The sequence below is a fragment of the Ambystoma mexicanum genome, chromosome 2q (assembly GCF_040938575.1).
Source record: "Ambystoma mexicanum isolate Mex_15411 chromosome 2q, UKY_AmexF1_1, whole genome shotgun sequence".
Classification (NCBI taxonomy): Eukaryota; Metazoa; Chordata; class Amphibia; order Caudata; family Ambystomatidae; genus Ambystoma; species Ambystoma mexicanum.
Genome location: NC_090924.1, coordinates 960,040,583 through 960,057,957, shown reverse-complemented (window position 1 = coordinate 960,057,957; position 17,375 = coordinate 960,040,583). Strand labels below are relative to the sequence as shown.

At 45.4% G+C, this 17,375-nt stretch overlaps 1 protein-coding gene across 2 annotated transcripts in view; it reads right to left on the bottom strand.

Annotated features, from left to right (window-relative positions):
• Positions 1 to 17,375, bottom strand: part of LOC138569869 (ATP-binding cassette sub-family B member 5-like) — a 1,230,756-nt gene that overhangs the window by 122,996 nt on the left and 1,090,385 nt on the right. For both annotated transcript variants that reach the window (XM_069648261.1, XM_069648260.1), the window contains one exon: positions 12,922 to 13,062. In XM_069648261.1, coding sequence (XP_069504362.1) covers positions 12,922 to 13,062 — 141 coding nt within the window. The remainder of the gene's footprint in view (positions 1 to 12,921; positions 13,063 to 17,375) is intronic.

Sequence of the window (17,375 nt, the reverse complement as noted above, 5' to 3'; positions counted from 1 at the left end):
TCGAGGCTACCAACTTTAATCATTTAATTCTCATTGCCTCGAACATACCGCCGGTTTATTTATTTAGTATTAATTCGCCGGTTGGTATTTTTTGCCAGGACTCGATTCTAAAATGGCATTTGTGTTCTCTTCTGTGACTCCAATCCAAGTCGGGCCCTTTGTTCCACCTTTCGGCGGGCTTCTCCACAGAAGCCTCCAAAAGTGGTGCCACTCTGTCTGGGTGTCACAGGGGGTGTGGGAGGGGGTTTAGGCACCCTGGACTGAGTTACCTTGGTAACTCAAGTCGCATTCTTGTGTGATTGGCCCAAGTGGTGAGCCGGCCGGCTCACCACTTAGCATGTTTGATTGACAGCTAGTCTGAGTGAATGGGGGTGTGCTGCATAAAAGCAGGGCTTTGGGGACTGGAACTTCAGAAGTCGCCACAGGACCTGAGAATCCGAAGAGGGAGAAGCTGAGCCGACCTACCACGACGACACCACCGGTGGAGCCCTGCAGAACCGACTCACCACTTCCCGACGACAGAGAAGATCTCCCGGCTGGAGAGGCTTCTTCCCCTGACTGGTGGGCACAACCAGTTTACGTTCTTTCTTCGCACCCCAGACCGGTTTGTGGTCGAATTGCCCGTGCCAAGAACCCCGGCAACCGGATAGCCACTTACCACTGAACCGCGAATCAACGGACCGCTCCTTGTACCTGAGAAACTCCGCGGCTGGTTTCTTCCCTGGCAGTGCAACGGACCCCTGTCGTCCTCCCCAGCGAGATCCTCCCTTCCCCCGGACGAAGCACCGACTTGCATCCGCTGCCAGGAACAACTGCCCCCGCTGGAGTATTCTCACCACTTTAAGGTACCATGTCCGCCAGGCCTCCCTTTCTAAAAATTGCTACAAGGTAATAATAACCCCTTAACCTTCTGGACTGGGCTGGCCGCCTTGACCCTCTAACTGGTCTCTTTCTTTGGTCCAACCCTTTTTGAACCGTTACAAGACTTTTGTGCACTGCAACCGTGTGACCTTGGACACATTTCGTTTGATCCTCTTAAAGTGGATCCGGCCTACTGACTCTAAACTCAAGGTGTTAGTTTGCCTTCCTCTCTTGTTGTGTTTGTGAAAAAGTGTTGGGATCTGTTACAATTTATTCTCTGCTTTTCTATCCCTTTTTTAAAAACAAATTATTAGAGTGCCATCTACGTTAAGCGCTCACCGTTGTCTGAAAATAAGTGGGGCTTTACTTAAAACTTGTCTAATATTCTTTTAAGGGAGTGTATATCTTTTAGTGACCGTGTTTTTTAATTGCTTACTATTAGTGCCTGTGTGTTTTTCTAGATGTGGTTTTAAATAAATAATTATATCTCTTTTACACCAAGCCCTGGTCAGAGTTTACTTATTCTATTGTGTTGCCTTGACCTATTGTGAATACTCTGTATACTGCCTAACTCTTCTTGAGGGAGGTCTGACTGCTCAGCCACATCTACCAAGTGAATCTGTGTGGTACAGACTGCTACCAAGTGGGTTTACGTCTGTAATGTAGACAGGATATCCAGAGACAAGTATCTGGGTGCCTGTGGAATTGGTTCCGGTGCTCTTCCCAAGGGAACTGTAGGCACAGTAGTGGGTGGAACAGCTGCAGCTAGTTGAATTGGCTGAACTCGTTGATCTGGCTGGCAAGGAACTGAAAGAATTGAGTCAGGATCTTCCTGGACTTCCTCCTGGTCAGAGAACTAATCCTCCAGAGGCTCTCCTTCAAATGTTGCCCTCTTGCAACAGTTGGGCCCGTGATGTCACCACAGCTGACACAGCAGACACTTGGGTAAAAAGCTAGGCCATGGTAGAAAAGACAGTGCTGGAGACGTCTCCCTGTCCACACTCATATCTCTAGGAAATGAAGCAAGCACTGGGGGCTTGCAGAGTCGTCAATGGTGCCAGAGACATCAATGGTGCTAAAGCCGTTCTGCGAGGCAAAGCAATCCTGGAGGCAGCAGTCGTAGTTGTAGCAAAATCGATCATGGACGGTGAAACTGTTGATGAAGAGATGGTTCATTTCGGGTTGCGGACTGTCGACTGGGTCGTCGACGCTGCAGCTGCAGGTGTCAACGACGATCTGTGTCTGTGGTTCCTCAATGGAGTGTGGCTCATCAACAGCGTTGTCTTAGTGGATGCAGACAGGCGTCTTTTCTCCGAAGAGTGAAACGAAGATGGTGGTTTAGTAATGGACGTGGTTGTAGTCATTGACGAAGCAGATGTGGACGAAGCCTTGAAGTGGACGGAGTGGTCGGCACTACGGCCAACGGGGGAGTAGTCGAAGTGTGCGACTTGTGTCCCCTTTTTGGTATCTTCCCCAGAGAAGTTTCCTAATGCGACCTCGGCCACTTGGAAGAGGGAGTTCGTTCCACAGGCCTGTCGACCCTGCAGAGGCATGAGTACGAACCTGGCAGCCTCTTCTAGCTAAGTCACCAACCTTCAATGATGATCCTTTTGGATTTGTGATGCGAAGGACTAGCAAATGGAACAGTTATCCATATCGTGATCCTGGTGCAAGCAATAAAAGCATTTTTCATGCTGGTCGACCACAAAAATGTTGTTGAGGCGGCACTTTGAGCAGACCTTGAAGAGGCGTTTCTTTCTGGCATCTGCCATGCCATCGTGTTGAAGGCCTCAAACTCGAGAAGAAGGCCTCACATGGTGAGAAAATCCGTTGATGGTCTGGACCTTCACCAGGAATGCCTCCCTGTTATCAGTAGTCATTAAAGTTAGTGAAGATGAAGAAACAAGGGAAATAAATATCTAAAAATCAGACAAAAGTCGATATTTCGAGGAGCGAAATGAGGACTCCCAACACTTAAATGTGTGGTAAAAATCTGAAGGTGGCCACCAGTGGTGGAGATAGAGAGGACTGATGTCGTTGGCTGGGGCAGTATGACACAAAGTGACAGCATTGGGCTATATAAGTGCTAAGCAGTTTAAGCGTTAAAGCAGAACTGTTTTAATGTCACTGAGGTTTCCCAGTCTGGCGATGGCGAATATTCATGCGCATGTGAATCCATGAAAGATGCAATGCTGGAGAACTTTGAAAGATGCTGGCCACCATACCTTAACTCAGGTATGGCTTATATTTACAGTTTTATGTGCCGCCAGGAATACATCGTCAGGGTTTTGTAGTTTTTCGAACAGGGGTGCATATTTTAAATGTAGCCCCTGCACTGCAGATATTAGGTATCACTACAGCTTTCAAATAGGAACCTGTGACCTCTGAACCTGCTCTGTGCCACTGGTAGAGAAGGCGCTCTGAATCAGGATGCTGATGCAGCAATGCACAATTACACACTATTGTTAAGGCATGGAGCGTATGAAAGGGGAATATGATTAGCAGATTTCCCTTTCTGAGATGGAATTACCTGCATCCTTTTATTATTTAATAAAAATCAAAAGAGCCAGGACTTTAACACCCTTGCCAGGTGGCAATTCATGACACTTGATCCTAGCCATAGGAGAGGTACGGTAGTGACATCCATTTAATGAAATCCAGATCTTGCCCAAATTTGGCAATATCAAATTTGCATAAAACATGAATCTATTGAATCAAAGACCTTGTGGGCGTCTGGACTGTTAGGCAGAATCCTGTGCAGTTCCCTTGGGGAACACTGCAAGAAGATTAAGACTAAAAACACAGTAGAGCAAGCAAACATTGACCAGAGCTTGGTATCAAAAGTATATAATTATTTATTTCAAACACACTTTAGGAAATACACTAAGCACTATAGATCAAAGCAAGTTCAAACACAATCAGAAAAGTATACACACCTCCCTTAATAATTATTAGACAAATCTAGGTCAAAACACCACTATTTGTAAAAACAGATGTGAGCGCGTAACTTAGATGGCACTCCAATAATTAAGTTAAAGGGTGAGAAAAAGGCAGGTCATAAAAATAAAACAGTTCCCAACACTTTTCTAAGACCACAGCAAGTTAGTGAAGGCAGAGCTTACTGTAGAGCCAAAGTTCATAGGTCAGGCCCACTTTAAATGGAGCAAGGCGGAATGTGCCCAAGATCACACAGTTTAAAATGCACTAAAGTCTTTGCAAAAATGTTCAAAAGAGGTTGGTTTGATGCGAAAGGTAAAGTTAGAAGGTCTGGGGGCCAACCCAGCTGGAAAGCCAAGGATTTAAGGGTCATCTTTAGCAAACCGTGGAAAGGGTGGCCAGGTGGAACAAAGTACCTTTAAAAGTGAGGAAGCTCCAGCGGTGGCAGTTATTCACGGCAGCGGGTGCAGTTTGTGGTTTCGACCAGGGGAAGAGAAGATCTCGTCGAGGAGGAAACTTGGAGTCGTTGCACTGCCCAGGGAAGAGACCACCCGCAGAGTTTGTTCGGTTAAAAGGTGCGTTCCTTTTATTCGCGGTCACAGTGGTGAAGCTTGGCTATCCGGCCGACGGGGTGCTTGGCACTGGCGATTCGACCAAGGGACGTCCTGGAAGGCGAATGGCTAACTGGTTGTTCCCACCAGCTCAAAGGGAGAAGACTCTTACAGCAGAAGATCTCTTGTCGTCGGGAAAGTGGTGAGGTCGTTGCAGCAGGGTTCCACCGGTGGTGTCGTCATTGCAGATGGCTCAGCTTCTTCCCTCTTCGGGTTTCTTAGGTCCTGTGGCGACTTCTGAAGTTCCAGTCCCAAAAGCCCTGTTTTTATGCAGAAAACCCCCCATTCAACAGCCTAGCTGTCACTCATACATGCTATGTGGTGAGCCTGGCGGCTCACCACTGGGCCAATCAGAATAGAGTGCGACTTGGGTTGCTAAGGCAACGCAGTCCAGGGTGCCAATTCCCCCACCCACACATCCTGTGGAACCCAGACAGAATGGCACCAGTTGGAGGGCTTCTGTGGAGAAGCCCACCAAAAAGCGGAACAAAGGGCCCGACCTTGGTTGGAGTTACAGAGACAGACACAAACGCCATTTTGGAAAAGAGTTCTGGCGAAAAGACCCAACCAGTGATTTTAAATTAAATAAATAAACTGGCGGTATCTTAAACATTGCACCAAAAAAGTGGTGCGTTTAAAATCAATGGGAAAATCCCATAGGAAATATTCCAGTGGAATATTTTGCGTGGTAACCACTGCCACCAGCCAGAAACTCGACAAGGGGGGACTGGACAGTGCCCCCTTGGAAACAGACCCAGGGGCAATCTAATTAACCCCTTCCAGTACTTCCACAATATGATGGTTTGTACTGGTTTTGTTCACAATTTTGGATGATTAAAGCCAATGGTGACTTTACATGCCCTGGGAGACAGTAGTTAGTCCCAGGGTATGGAGACTATGTTTGGGGGTCACTATGACACCCCTGTGTTACTGCACTGAGGGTGCTGTGTAATACATACAGTAAAACAGATGATATCTTATGGAGTAAAAGACCCCATAGCCCATTAGCACACAATAAGTCAAAGACATACCTCAAATCATACCTAAGAGTGGGAGGAAAAGAGTCTCACTCTAAGCAGGAGAAAAAAACAAACCCCAGAAAATCCAGCAAAGCTGCTGGGGGACTCACTAGGTTTGGGAAATTAGCCTTATAAGAGAATTCTCCCTAACATAGACTGATTAACGCATCATTTTGTTACCCCTTGTTGCGATGTTCTGGCAACAAAAATATGCTCTGTAAATTTGACATTGTGCTCCTGCCAGCCATAAATCCGGCCTGATCTTGATGGACCAGTTTTGTAATGAAATTCAATAATTGTTTGGCTAAAATGTTGCCAAGGATCTTGACGTCTACATTTATCATGGATAGTGGTCGATACGATACACACTCCACTATGTAATTCCCAGGTTTATGAGGGAGCACAATTGTCGCCTCATGCAATAAATTAGGTAGTATGCCTTTTTCAATTGCCTTGTAATACATAGGTAGTAATATGGTGCTAGCATGTCTTTGAATTCTTTATAACATTCTACTGTGAATCCATTGATCCCAGGTGTTTCCACCATTTTCAAATTGTGAGTGGCCTATTTGATTTATGTCACATGGAGGGGCTCCCACAATGCCTATTTATCATCTCGGGATAGCGTGGGTATTTGAGCCATCTGGAACAGTCCCTAGATCGGTACTGGGTCAGATATGGTATGGGCCTGAAGGCATGTGAGATTTGGTAACATTCTTTGAATACTTTATTTCCATTTACCCATATATTATCTTTCCATTTCTATTCCGAATCTGGTGTAGTATACTATCCTTCTTCTCCGTGTTCACTAGCCTTGCCTGTGTGTCTCTAACTTTATCTCCTTCATCATGCTGTTTAGCAATGTACATCTGGTAGTCACTTCTCTAATCTGCCATATGGTTCCATTAACTCCCTCCGCCTGTCAATTGACACCATACGGTGTACAATATCAATTATCTTCGTATCCAGTTTCTCTAGTTGTTTTTCCCTGTCAAAATCTCCCTTGCAAGAAGTTGGCACAAAATGCTTTGTATTGACTTATATTTACCACTAATTATCAACATAAACTATTCCCATAAGGGTGTCAGCAAGTCTACCGTCTGTTCATTAAACATAAATTAATCTATGATTTCTTGCACAATTTGTTCTTTCTATTTGTTCTTTGCAGTTCACTGGATAGCCTCGCCTCCAGTGTCTGTTAATACCACAATTCACCAGGAGGTGGGGGGGGGGGGGCAAGAAATGATTCCAAGCAGCTCAAAATGCAGCTCAAAATGAAACGTGTTCTGCCAAAAAATGGTTCAAAATAGCCAGAGTCCAGTTTAAGGCTTCAAATCTCCAGAAAAAGATTTAGGAGTGGGTTGACCCCTCAAATCTGGGAAGTCTTTTGTGTTCTTCCTCTCCGTCCAGCCATCTGCGTCTGCCCCAGTCTTCCTGCCAGCTCCCTCACCCTGCATAGCAATGGCCAGAGGCTGAGCTTACTCTGTTATATACCCTCTGTGCCTTCCGTATTTTCAAGCTCTCCACGCCAACTGTCTGTCCTACAGAGGTCACTAAGAATTTTGCCAACAATTACATTTCAGCTGACAACATCTTTCTCTTGCAAAGACAAGTCAAGGACATGGTCCTATCTTTCAGCAGCCACAAGGGATTTTGCCGACAATTGTATTTTTAGCTGACAGCACCTTTCTTGTGCACAACACGGCTAGAGACATGGCTGTGTCCTTCATAATAGGACCACAGGAGGCCTGCTTTTTGTAGCTCGTAGTGTTCGCCGCCACTATCTATGATTTGTGTTTCGCGAGTACATTGGCTTCCTTCCCAGAGAGGGCTTAGATAGCGGTTAACAGAAATTGTTCACACAATCAGAAGGTGCTGTACCAGACTCAAGGTCATTGGCTCGCAGCCCAGACTTTTAGAAAAAATTCTAATGTACTACATTGCAACATGGAAAAGCAAATCCTGCAGCTTGTATTGCACTAAATATAAACATGTTTACTTTGTGCTGTGCATTATAGCAAGGAGGCCTGCATTTCACTCAATATTAAAACTGTTTTCATCGCACACTGTAGAAGGCCTGGCCTGCGACTCAGACCACAGGCCATATTAAGCATGGCTAATATGAGCAGACAAAGAAAATACATGTCACCCCCCCATGAGGCATAGAACAGGCCGCAGTGGCTTCATAGGAAGCGTGGGAATAAGAGTGAAGAGACGAAAGAGCGTGTAAAACATTGCAGAATGCTCAACTGCTCAAATGTGTTTACTTAGAATCTTCACCATTTATGTCACGACCCTCGCCCAAAACCCCCTCTGGCAAACCCATTGGCCAGGTGGAATCAGGACTCGGGCCTCTAGAGCCTGGCATCTTCTTCAAAAGCCCTCATGGGGCTAGTCCTGGCGCCTATGGCGCCAGGCTCATACACCATGAACAACAATGTGCTTGGGAACTACTTTATTGTATTGTCAGCCAACATGGAGGCATCCACATAGCTTGGTTCCTAAGAACCAAGCTATGCGGTCTAGTGTTTTGGGTGTGGCAGGCCTGGAACTACTTTCCCTGGTACTACTTAACCTGGGCTACATAAACCACACCCTGACTGCAGAACATGCTTCGTGTTACTTTGCAACTTGCAACGTGACGCTCACCGTGTCCAGCCATTCCCTCGAACCTCGTAGAAGCAGAACCTGCAAGGAGATAAAAGTAACATCATTAGCAGCAGCATCTTACCTGCAGTCTTTATCTTTAAACATTAGCAGCTACTACTGAGAACAGCTTCCTAGAGTCTGCACGCCTCCCGGACAGAACGACCTGCTCAAAAGGCTTACCTGGCTGGTCACCTCTCGGCTGGCACCACTCCGGACATTCAACTCACGCTGAAGAACACTGCGACCTACAAGGAAGGAAAACACAGGTTAGCAAAGGCAAGACTTCGCAGCGCTGCGCATAGAGCTTACTTACCGCATCATAGTGCTCTTAATGCGCCATCATTTACCAGCGGGGCTCAACCAAGCCAGTTCGCCGCACTGATGCTGTGCGTACCTAAGGGAAAAAAAGAGACATTTTAAAGAAAGAAAGGCATGCAGCATAGGAACAAAACTAAAGAACAGCAATAAGACCTACTTGAACAATATCAAATGGACCGGCGTCAGTGAAGTAACTGGACCGCACTCGCCCATGAAAGACAACGCGCCCCTGCAAAGAAGGCAGGATGGAGAGCACGCCTAATTCTACCACAAGGCAGAACTTTTCCCGCAGACCACATCAGGGCAAAGCTGCGAAGCATACCAGCGAGTAACTCAGCTAGGTGGCATCCCTGTGGATACCAGGTGAGCGTAACAATGTACTAAATGTTTAAATATAAACATTTCTTCTTGAGATGAGCCAACTGCCGCAGGTAACGGTCAGCAGACAATCCTCAGCCGCTGATGATCACTGACGAATTACGGATGAGTAGATTTGTTCCATACAAACAGTTCCAAACAGTTTTCTTCTGTTATTAAGGATACAGTTTGAGTGCATTGACAAGTTCGTTGCCACTTGTTATGATGAAAGGAAAGTGATGATCAGGATGTACCCAGCTACAAGGAAGCAGAGCACAGTTGTGATCCCTGTGACTAAGTTCCAAAGAAGTCCAAATAACATTTCAATGGATTGAAGGACACAAATATATTCATCAGCCAGTATTTGGCGCTCAGGAAGGTGCCACATTAGTTGAAGCAGATCTTTCCAACTGGACATGAATCTTCTTTTGGCCATTCTGGTATTCTTCCATTAGGACTTTGGGCAACTGCAGTGCTCTCCTTGATGCTCCTACGAATGTCACTGTGGTGCTAGTGATGTGTATTCAAAAATCCAGGAGATATGCCAAGTGCAGGCACTTCAGTGGTTACTGCTTCACATCAGGCCAGTCCAATTCCACTGGCTTAGTCCACACTGGTAGATGTAGATAAAACTGCAATAGTCCACCACGTTCGAGATGGTGATCAAGCTGGCAATCCCCACAGGCACACCACACCATGAAGCATTGAACTGCACAATCTAGTATCCATTTGGGATTAATAAAACGTTGTTACTGCAGGTTCACATTCGAATTGAATTCAGCAGACACGTGGTTGAGGTTCAATTCTGCTCATGCTGGCTGGTTTTGATGAATGTGCTAGCATCTTATATGGGTCTACTGCACGGTTCTTCAGGGAATACAGTTGTACTGTAGAGTCCTCACGATTCACACAGGTATGATTGAAGGTCACCTCATAAAGAATTTGCATTCATTGCTACTTTACATGTTGCACGGTGCCCTAAGACTGCAGTTCTTCACACAAGAAGTGTTTCTGCTGACACAGAATGTTCAGGATCCCATGCAGTGTCCAAGACAATTGCTTGTCGTTCATCCTGTAAAGTTACAAAACCCTCTCTGACGATATGCACCATATCCACTACCACATCAGCTTGGAGATTTCCTGCTGCAATGCTGCAATGCAATGAATTTGTCCTTTGGCTGCAGAATCGCTCATCTTGATTGGCTGTCTAGCCAGTCCATGGATTCTCAGGATGATTTTCTTCAAGGTAGATTCAGCTTCTTTCACCTCCTTCTTTGCCCTAGCCTTTCCTAGGTGACCTATCCTGACTAGGTTAGATGTCTGCCTGACTTTACCCATGTGTCTATTACACTAACAACCACATGTAAAGGGGTTTGCTTTGCCGTCAGTTGGGATGCTTTTCCTCTGGAAATGGCATAGATTTGTAAAATGTTTTGTGAAGTCTAAGCTGTGTAAGGCCCTATGCTTAAACCTTTGTGCTTTATGTACTATGCTCATTTATTTATTGCTTAGTTAAGCTATTTAGTTGCCCACCAAATGACACCTCCCTGAAATCCCTATTGGATAAGTGGGTAAAAGAGTTGGACTACACATTAACACACAATGAGTGTGATTGACAAAACATCAAATGTGGATACCTACATGTTATATGTAGTGTGACTTTTCCATACACTTGCCAAGAGTCACCCCAATGACGTGTTAAGAGGGACTGTTTCTTGTCATGTATTCCCTGTCGTTGTGTCATAGAATGTGTCATCATATACCACAGAAAGGGTAAACCATATAAACTTGCCATCTGTAGGAGGTGGGGGAATATATATCCATTTTGCACTATATGCTGTCGGGAAGTGTCTCAAACTCTGGTGATGAGGTCATAAGAGGAACAAAACAATGCTCCTAGAAGGCTGTATCTAACCACTGCACACATTTCCACTTGTAGAAAAGGAAGGTGTCTAAATGTTTCACAACACACACATGGTCCGCCATGTCAACTAGTCACCTGTAGTATATGTACCTGTAGTTGCATAGTAGGCCAACAGTAGGGTTATACTGGCTTGTCCACAAGGGGCCTAACTCTAGTGGGTATATGCCTATTTGTGTACAGACTACTGCCACATCAGCCTGTATCTCCCTTTTATGTATTGGGTTTGGAGTGTGTGCTATTTCTAAGGTTGAAATATTCAACTGTTGGCTGATCATTGGGCTCTCCAGTGGGATAAAAATGTCCCAAGACAAAATAGGTGAGAAGGCTTATCCACAGCAAAAATGTAACACAGGAACACTGTTTCTTTCTAGCCTTGTTTCTGGCTCTTCAGTTCCCCGAAAAATACACGTTTTCATATGACGTTGAGGTTTATTGAGTTATTGTTAACTTCACATTTTCATCTATTCTTGCCTGCTCTTCAGGTTGTTCAGGAAAGTGAATCTCATCTTTCAGGAACAAGGGCAGAACCATCTGGAGTTGGCTTATGGTGGTCAATGCACACAAGTCGAGTACCTTTCTTAGGAGGTGTGGCTGGTAGCACTGCTGTTCTTGAGCCTTCATGTTTCAGTACTTTCACAGGAGGTCGGTAGCATGGTTCAAATGCTTCTTTTTCATGAATCTTCTCTAGGACTTAATCCACATGTTTCAGGGTCAGTCTGTCTGTGACTTCTCTTTGTCTTGATGCTGTGGTGCTTCTTCATCATTGATGGAGTCTCTTAGGAGATTCATGAGGAGCAGCTTGTCCGGTCTGTTGAGAGGACTCACGTGAACTGTGCCAATCAGGCATATACATTGGCGAGCCAAACAGCAACTCAAAAAGGTGTTTACCCTCACATTGAGAAAGGCAAGGTAGATTCCTTATACTACACTGCACTATAGGAATGTAACTCACCCAATTAACACTAGAAGAAAGGATACATTTAGTCAAGGATTGCCTTCCTATCCCATTGGCTCTCTCTATGACACCATTAGCTTGTCAGCAAAAACAGGTTTAGAGACTTGCAGAGTACAGCCCCAGCTTGACAGGGCCTCTCTTAAGGCTTTGCCTGAAAAGGTTGGCCCATTGTCAGCTTGGAGCGAATTTGGTGCTGTCATAGCTACTAAAGACAGCAAACCCTTTATGACCTCTTTACAATCAACTTTCTTCTGGAAAATGAGTCAAGTTCACCTTGTGCACTAGTACACCAAAATTTTGCTATGTACAGTCGTACCTCCTTACTAAGCCCTGGTCACCATTATTTATTCTGCAAGATTTGTTTAGTAGCTGAAATCCCAAAGAGGGTTGAGGCTGCACTTGCATGTGCAGTGGAGATTCATTTAAATCTATCCTGCTTGATTGGTAGTACCCTGTCAACAGAGCCTCCTTTTGACCTAGGTATAGTGATTATCACTGTATGTAAGCTTACAGCATAGTTGTTAGTAGTAGGGAACCCATGAGGATTAGGACTATTTGCATGTAGTCATGCTTTTATGTCCTCATCTATGTATGTGGCTGGGCATGTTACTGCTGCTATCCTATTGTAAAGTCCACTGTCATGCAGACTGATCAGCACGTGCATTGCCTGCATTGTGCACAGCATCAGTTCTGTGAGCATACTCCAGTGGAGAGGGCTAACCTTCCAGAGGTCCCATATTATTTGCCAAATATGTTTTGACAAGATTGGCTTAGAATCTCTGAATGAGTTGGCTTGCCACAGTTAAAGGCTAAAGTTATATCCTTGGATTGCACAGTCAGAATCAGACTCCATTGGCTTATTTGGATCAATTTGTTTTAGTGCAAGGAGGAGGCCTTGTATCTCACCAACTTTAACTGATGTACCCCCTAATTCTTTGGTTTGTATATCCTGCTGTTCAATCTCATTGTCATGAGTGAATCACCCCTTTACAACAACACAGGCAGCAAAATACTTAGAAAGTACCAATTGTTGGAACCGCATTCTCAGTACAATACATATGCAAACATCCAAAGCAGGACGTATGGTACATCTCTTCTGCTTCTGATCGTTTAGACCATTGCAGTGCTTATATTTGTTTCTATCTATCCTGCAACCAGGATAGCTAGAAACAAATATATGCAGGATATTGCGCCAGGAAAAGTGCGGTCTGCAAATTTTCACATTAGTACACCTGGATGCCGTATTCATTCAAAAGTTAGATCATTTATAGAAAATATTGTACAACTTACAGAAAAACATCCTCTACGCTCATTCTTCCTGCTGTAATTAGATATGCACCAAATCGATAACCTGCAGCATAGGTAAAGTAGAGGAATGACTGACTGAATCCGAAACAGCAACCATAGGTCTGTGCTTTCTTCTGAGCATTTCTGAAACACAAAATATGGTTATTTGTGGCAACATAGAAAACACATCTGTGTATGTCACTTAAAACATTTAGGGATAAATATATACTCTTTTTTGTCTGTTTAATCCTCAGATTAGAAAATGAAATGCTCCTGAGAGGCCAGTCTCCATTGCATAAAAAAAAGGCAAACTATTAGAAAATCCCATCATTAACCGTGAGACAAATTTTAGCTCTTTCAACACATGTTCAAAGTTTATCGAGTCACAGCTTTTCCATGAATGCCATTTGGGGTCAAAACGGGTTGCAACAGCTTCTTCAGGCAGACTTTTTGACTACTCACGACTGCTTGACAGCCCAATGTCTATGCTTGTTTCCTCTTCCATGCGGAACAATGGCACAGCGGCATGACAGGGCTTTTCAAGTCACCTCTCTTGTCTGTGTGTTTGCACACGTGTCCCTCCCCAACTCTTCAGAAGTTTCACATTTGTTGCTTTGGATGCTGTGACAAAGTCACATGCTGATGGCTAGAGGACAGGACTGGGGTGTACCACAAGCCCGAGAACCGCCATCCACTCCATTGTGTGGGCTGGAGGCGGTATTTGAAGGACCACCAGATCTCCCATTCCTTCTATGGGCTTGTATTTAGAAAAAACCCTTCTGCCATGGGAACATTTTTAATGCCTTTAAATGACATGCAGAGGGATAAAATGACAAAACATACAGCCGAAAAGAGGTACAGACATGGACCCGGTTTTGCAAGAATCTGCAGGATGGATTGTGCATACTGGGAATCATGTTTGCCCAAACGAGAAGAATTTATGAGTGCCTAACAAGGAGAAAGCTGGGGGTCATGCTTCCACCTGTTAGCAAGGACCAAAAACGCTAGGGAATACAAGGGAAATCATACTGTTGAAAGAACTCTGTGGGACAGCCAACCGAAATTCGAAAGGAGTGGTCAGTGTGCAGGGGCTACCATACTGGTTTCAAAATGGCAGTCACACCCATTGTAAGCTTGGCTAGTGCAGGCTTCGTGCAGTCTGCTCTACAATGCAAGTCACCTAAGGAGTTAAAGGTTTGCACACCCGACTCAATCGGAAGACACAATCACACCGATGCTGCCTGTCACAGTCAGCCTGCCCCAACCCTGCAGCCCTATGTGGACAAGGCAGATGAGTGTTGGGACCATTATGCAGAGTTGCAGGTGCAGAATAGAGTGTGGCAGAACCGGGAGGAGGTGAAGAGTAGAGGGAAACAGTTGCAGAGCAGAGGGTAAGGAGAAGCGGAGCATGTAGAGAAGAGAGGGAGTAGCAGAGGAGGTGGGAGGAGTGACAGAAAAGTGCCTCATTGAACCAAGGACACAAAACCATACAAAGTTTGACAGATACACTAATACGAGGATGAAATTGACTTCTATTTGTTTAAATATAATTTGTACCTATTTCTGAAGAAGGTTTGCTGTTAAAAAGGTTCTTAAAAGCAGCATGGCGGGACAAGCCATGGCCTGGCGCGGAGGCAATGAAGCCGTAATCCGTGTGGGCTCCGTCAGAAGTCCATATGCTGAACAGTCCCTCTGTGAGATGAAGCAAGTAGGAATGCGGGGAAAGAATGCTGAGCCAAGGTGCCTAAATGTAACTTAAACCTCTGGGGAGGAGGCAGAATGGACCCACAATGGACCCACACACAAAATGGTGGCGCTAGAGGCAGACAGACCAATCAGTAGGAACGAAGACCACGGCAAGCTACACCTGCCTTGGATTGAGGGGAATTGCAAATTCTTGCTTGTCTGTTAGATATTTCAGTCACTTTTCCAAGGATGGGAAAGAATAGGGAGAGAACGTGCAATGGTCTACAGACTCAGCAAACCTATACTTTAAGGCCTAGAGTGATGGACATTCTCCATCTCTGCAGAGCTGAAAGTGCCTCTGAAGTTGGCTTTTCCCCCCAGTGCTTTCTGGGCCCAGGGAAACTGTGGTGCTGTTAACGTGGTCCAAAGACATCTAGCTTGGGTGGCTTAAGTGGGTGCTGTTCAAAATATGCTCGAAGGCAGCGTTCGCATGGTTCCAGATGGGGAACAGATGTTGAGCTTGGGTCGAGATGACATTTGTTGCATTTCAAAGAAGCGTGGATCGACAGTCGGCTAGACAGCGAAGATGTTGGGGACTGGATGCTCGTTTTGAGGTGGGAAGTCTGATGCAGTTTTCGAGCAGAACAAAACTCATTTAGTTCTGGCATGACCTTCAGATCTGAAGCTTTCCTGTCCGCCATCTCAGGTTTCTTTTCTATGCTAGTAGGCAACCCTGAGATCACTGAGTCTGGTGATAAATCCATAGTAACCCTAGTGGCTGCTGAGCCATGTCTCGCAAGAGCAGGCACCTCAGGCTTAGGCTGGTCTCCCACACTCTTCAGCTGAGGAATCCTCCTATTTGTGGAATAGACCAGGGTTTTCGCTCTGCAGCTGTTCCCTTTGTTGGAGTGGTTCAGAAACTCCACCCTTTACCTGCTCCGCAGTCTTCCTCAATTGACCTGCCACAGTGGTAGAGTTCTACTTCCCGATAATATTCTTTGTATGACTTCCATTCCTGCACATTTCTCATCTTGATAGCTATCATGCACAAACTGTTCTCAGAAATGTTCAACAGCAGGTGTGCAGTGTAGCTTGAAGGCTGTCGCCTCTGACAACCTGGTCATTGAGTCCAGACATGATGTGCTCTCAGTGTTCAGCAGCTGAGGGAAGCACAATATTACAGGAATTTAGAGTAGCAATTGACTATGTGAAATGGTCAATGAAAGAGCAGACTGTTCACATTTTTTCCTTCCTTCTAATTGATTGCATCCTCCCACAAATTCCCTATCTTGACATACTCCCAAAGCAGTGCAAAAAGAAGGAGGAGGACAGAAAGTGAAAAGTTTACAACAGGTAATTTTTTTAACTGCTATGCCCAAGCAGAGTTTCATACTGCAGCAACTCCAGAAAATAGTGTTTGGAAAAGTATACCGAAAGGACCAAGTGGCTGCCTGAAAAACCTCTGCCAGCGACACCCCTCTGAAGAGCTGATGTAGCTACCACTCCCATGGTGGAATTTGCCCAAGACCAGGAGGCACCTCCCTGCCATTCAGAGATGCATAACAGTATCCAGCATAAAATTGTCTATTTACACATGGACTTGCACATCAGGGCCTAAGGAGAGAACACAAAAAGCTGCCATCTCTGCTAAACTGAGCTGTTCTAGCCACATAGAAACTCAAGGCCATTTGAGGGTCCAACCTGTGTAACCTTCACTTGTCATGCGATGGGAGGTCTGGAGTGCCTATGCGGGAGATGCAGCTTCAGCTGCTTTATAAATGTGCTAAAATGAAAGATTTAATACCTTGTGCTACTGTTAACAAGGAAATCTGAACTTGCAATAATGTGTGGACGCTACCCAGCTTGCTGGCGAGTGCAGCTCTTCCCTCCGCATAACAGGGATAGTCGCTTGAGTGGTAGATGATCAGCCCCGGGCATGTGCCACAGCTTTGGGGTCCTGGCATGAGGCTGCTCAACAGATCCACTACAGGAAGTTGGGCCATGAAAGTACCAGATTGGGAGGGGGTTTGGACTGTGGTGCCGTCTGCCCTCGGTGGGGAGAGATCTACAAGGAGGTTTGTTTGAGGCAGCAAATCCCAGTGATTGGCGATACCCAGGGCCAGCCTGGATTGCAGTCCCTGGCAAGAGGTGCATGGGTAGAAGGCACAAGTGCTGAATTTGTGGTGTGGTAAGGTGGCTTGCTTCAGATGCCAACAGGGCACTGGAGGATGGAGGTGAGCCTTGGAAGAGGAGCAACACACATGTGGCCTGTGAACACATGCCAGAGGTATGGTGAGTGCATATTGGTTGTTGGGCGGCGCAGGAAACTGCAAAAGCCTGAGTCTACGGGTAGTCATTGCCTCCGGATGCTGGGGTTGCCTCAGTGAGCTACATTAATGGATCTTTGACCACCTCCAACTACAGGATTATGAACTCTTATCCCTTGGTGCCAGAGTGATAGATTATATTGCTGGCTCCTTGTTAGGGGCAAAGTGTGGTGGTTGAAGGTGCCAGATGCAGATAGTGGATGACTAAATCTTGTAAAGCTAGTGAAAAAAGGCTGCCCAATCTTGCAAGAATGTGCATAACAATGGCAGCAGAAGCCTCAGAGTAAGGTGGTGTACGGGGAGGAGTATATGGGGTTTGGGCAGTTAGAAGTTAAGCTTTACTTTTTTACTTTACTTAAAATATTTATATAGCGCAATCCTTGGACCTGGGGGCATTAGGGCGCTGACAAACAAACAAAAACAAAGCAAGAGCGAACTAAATAA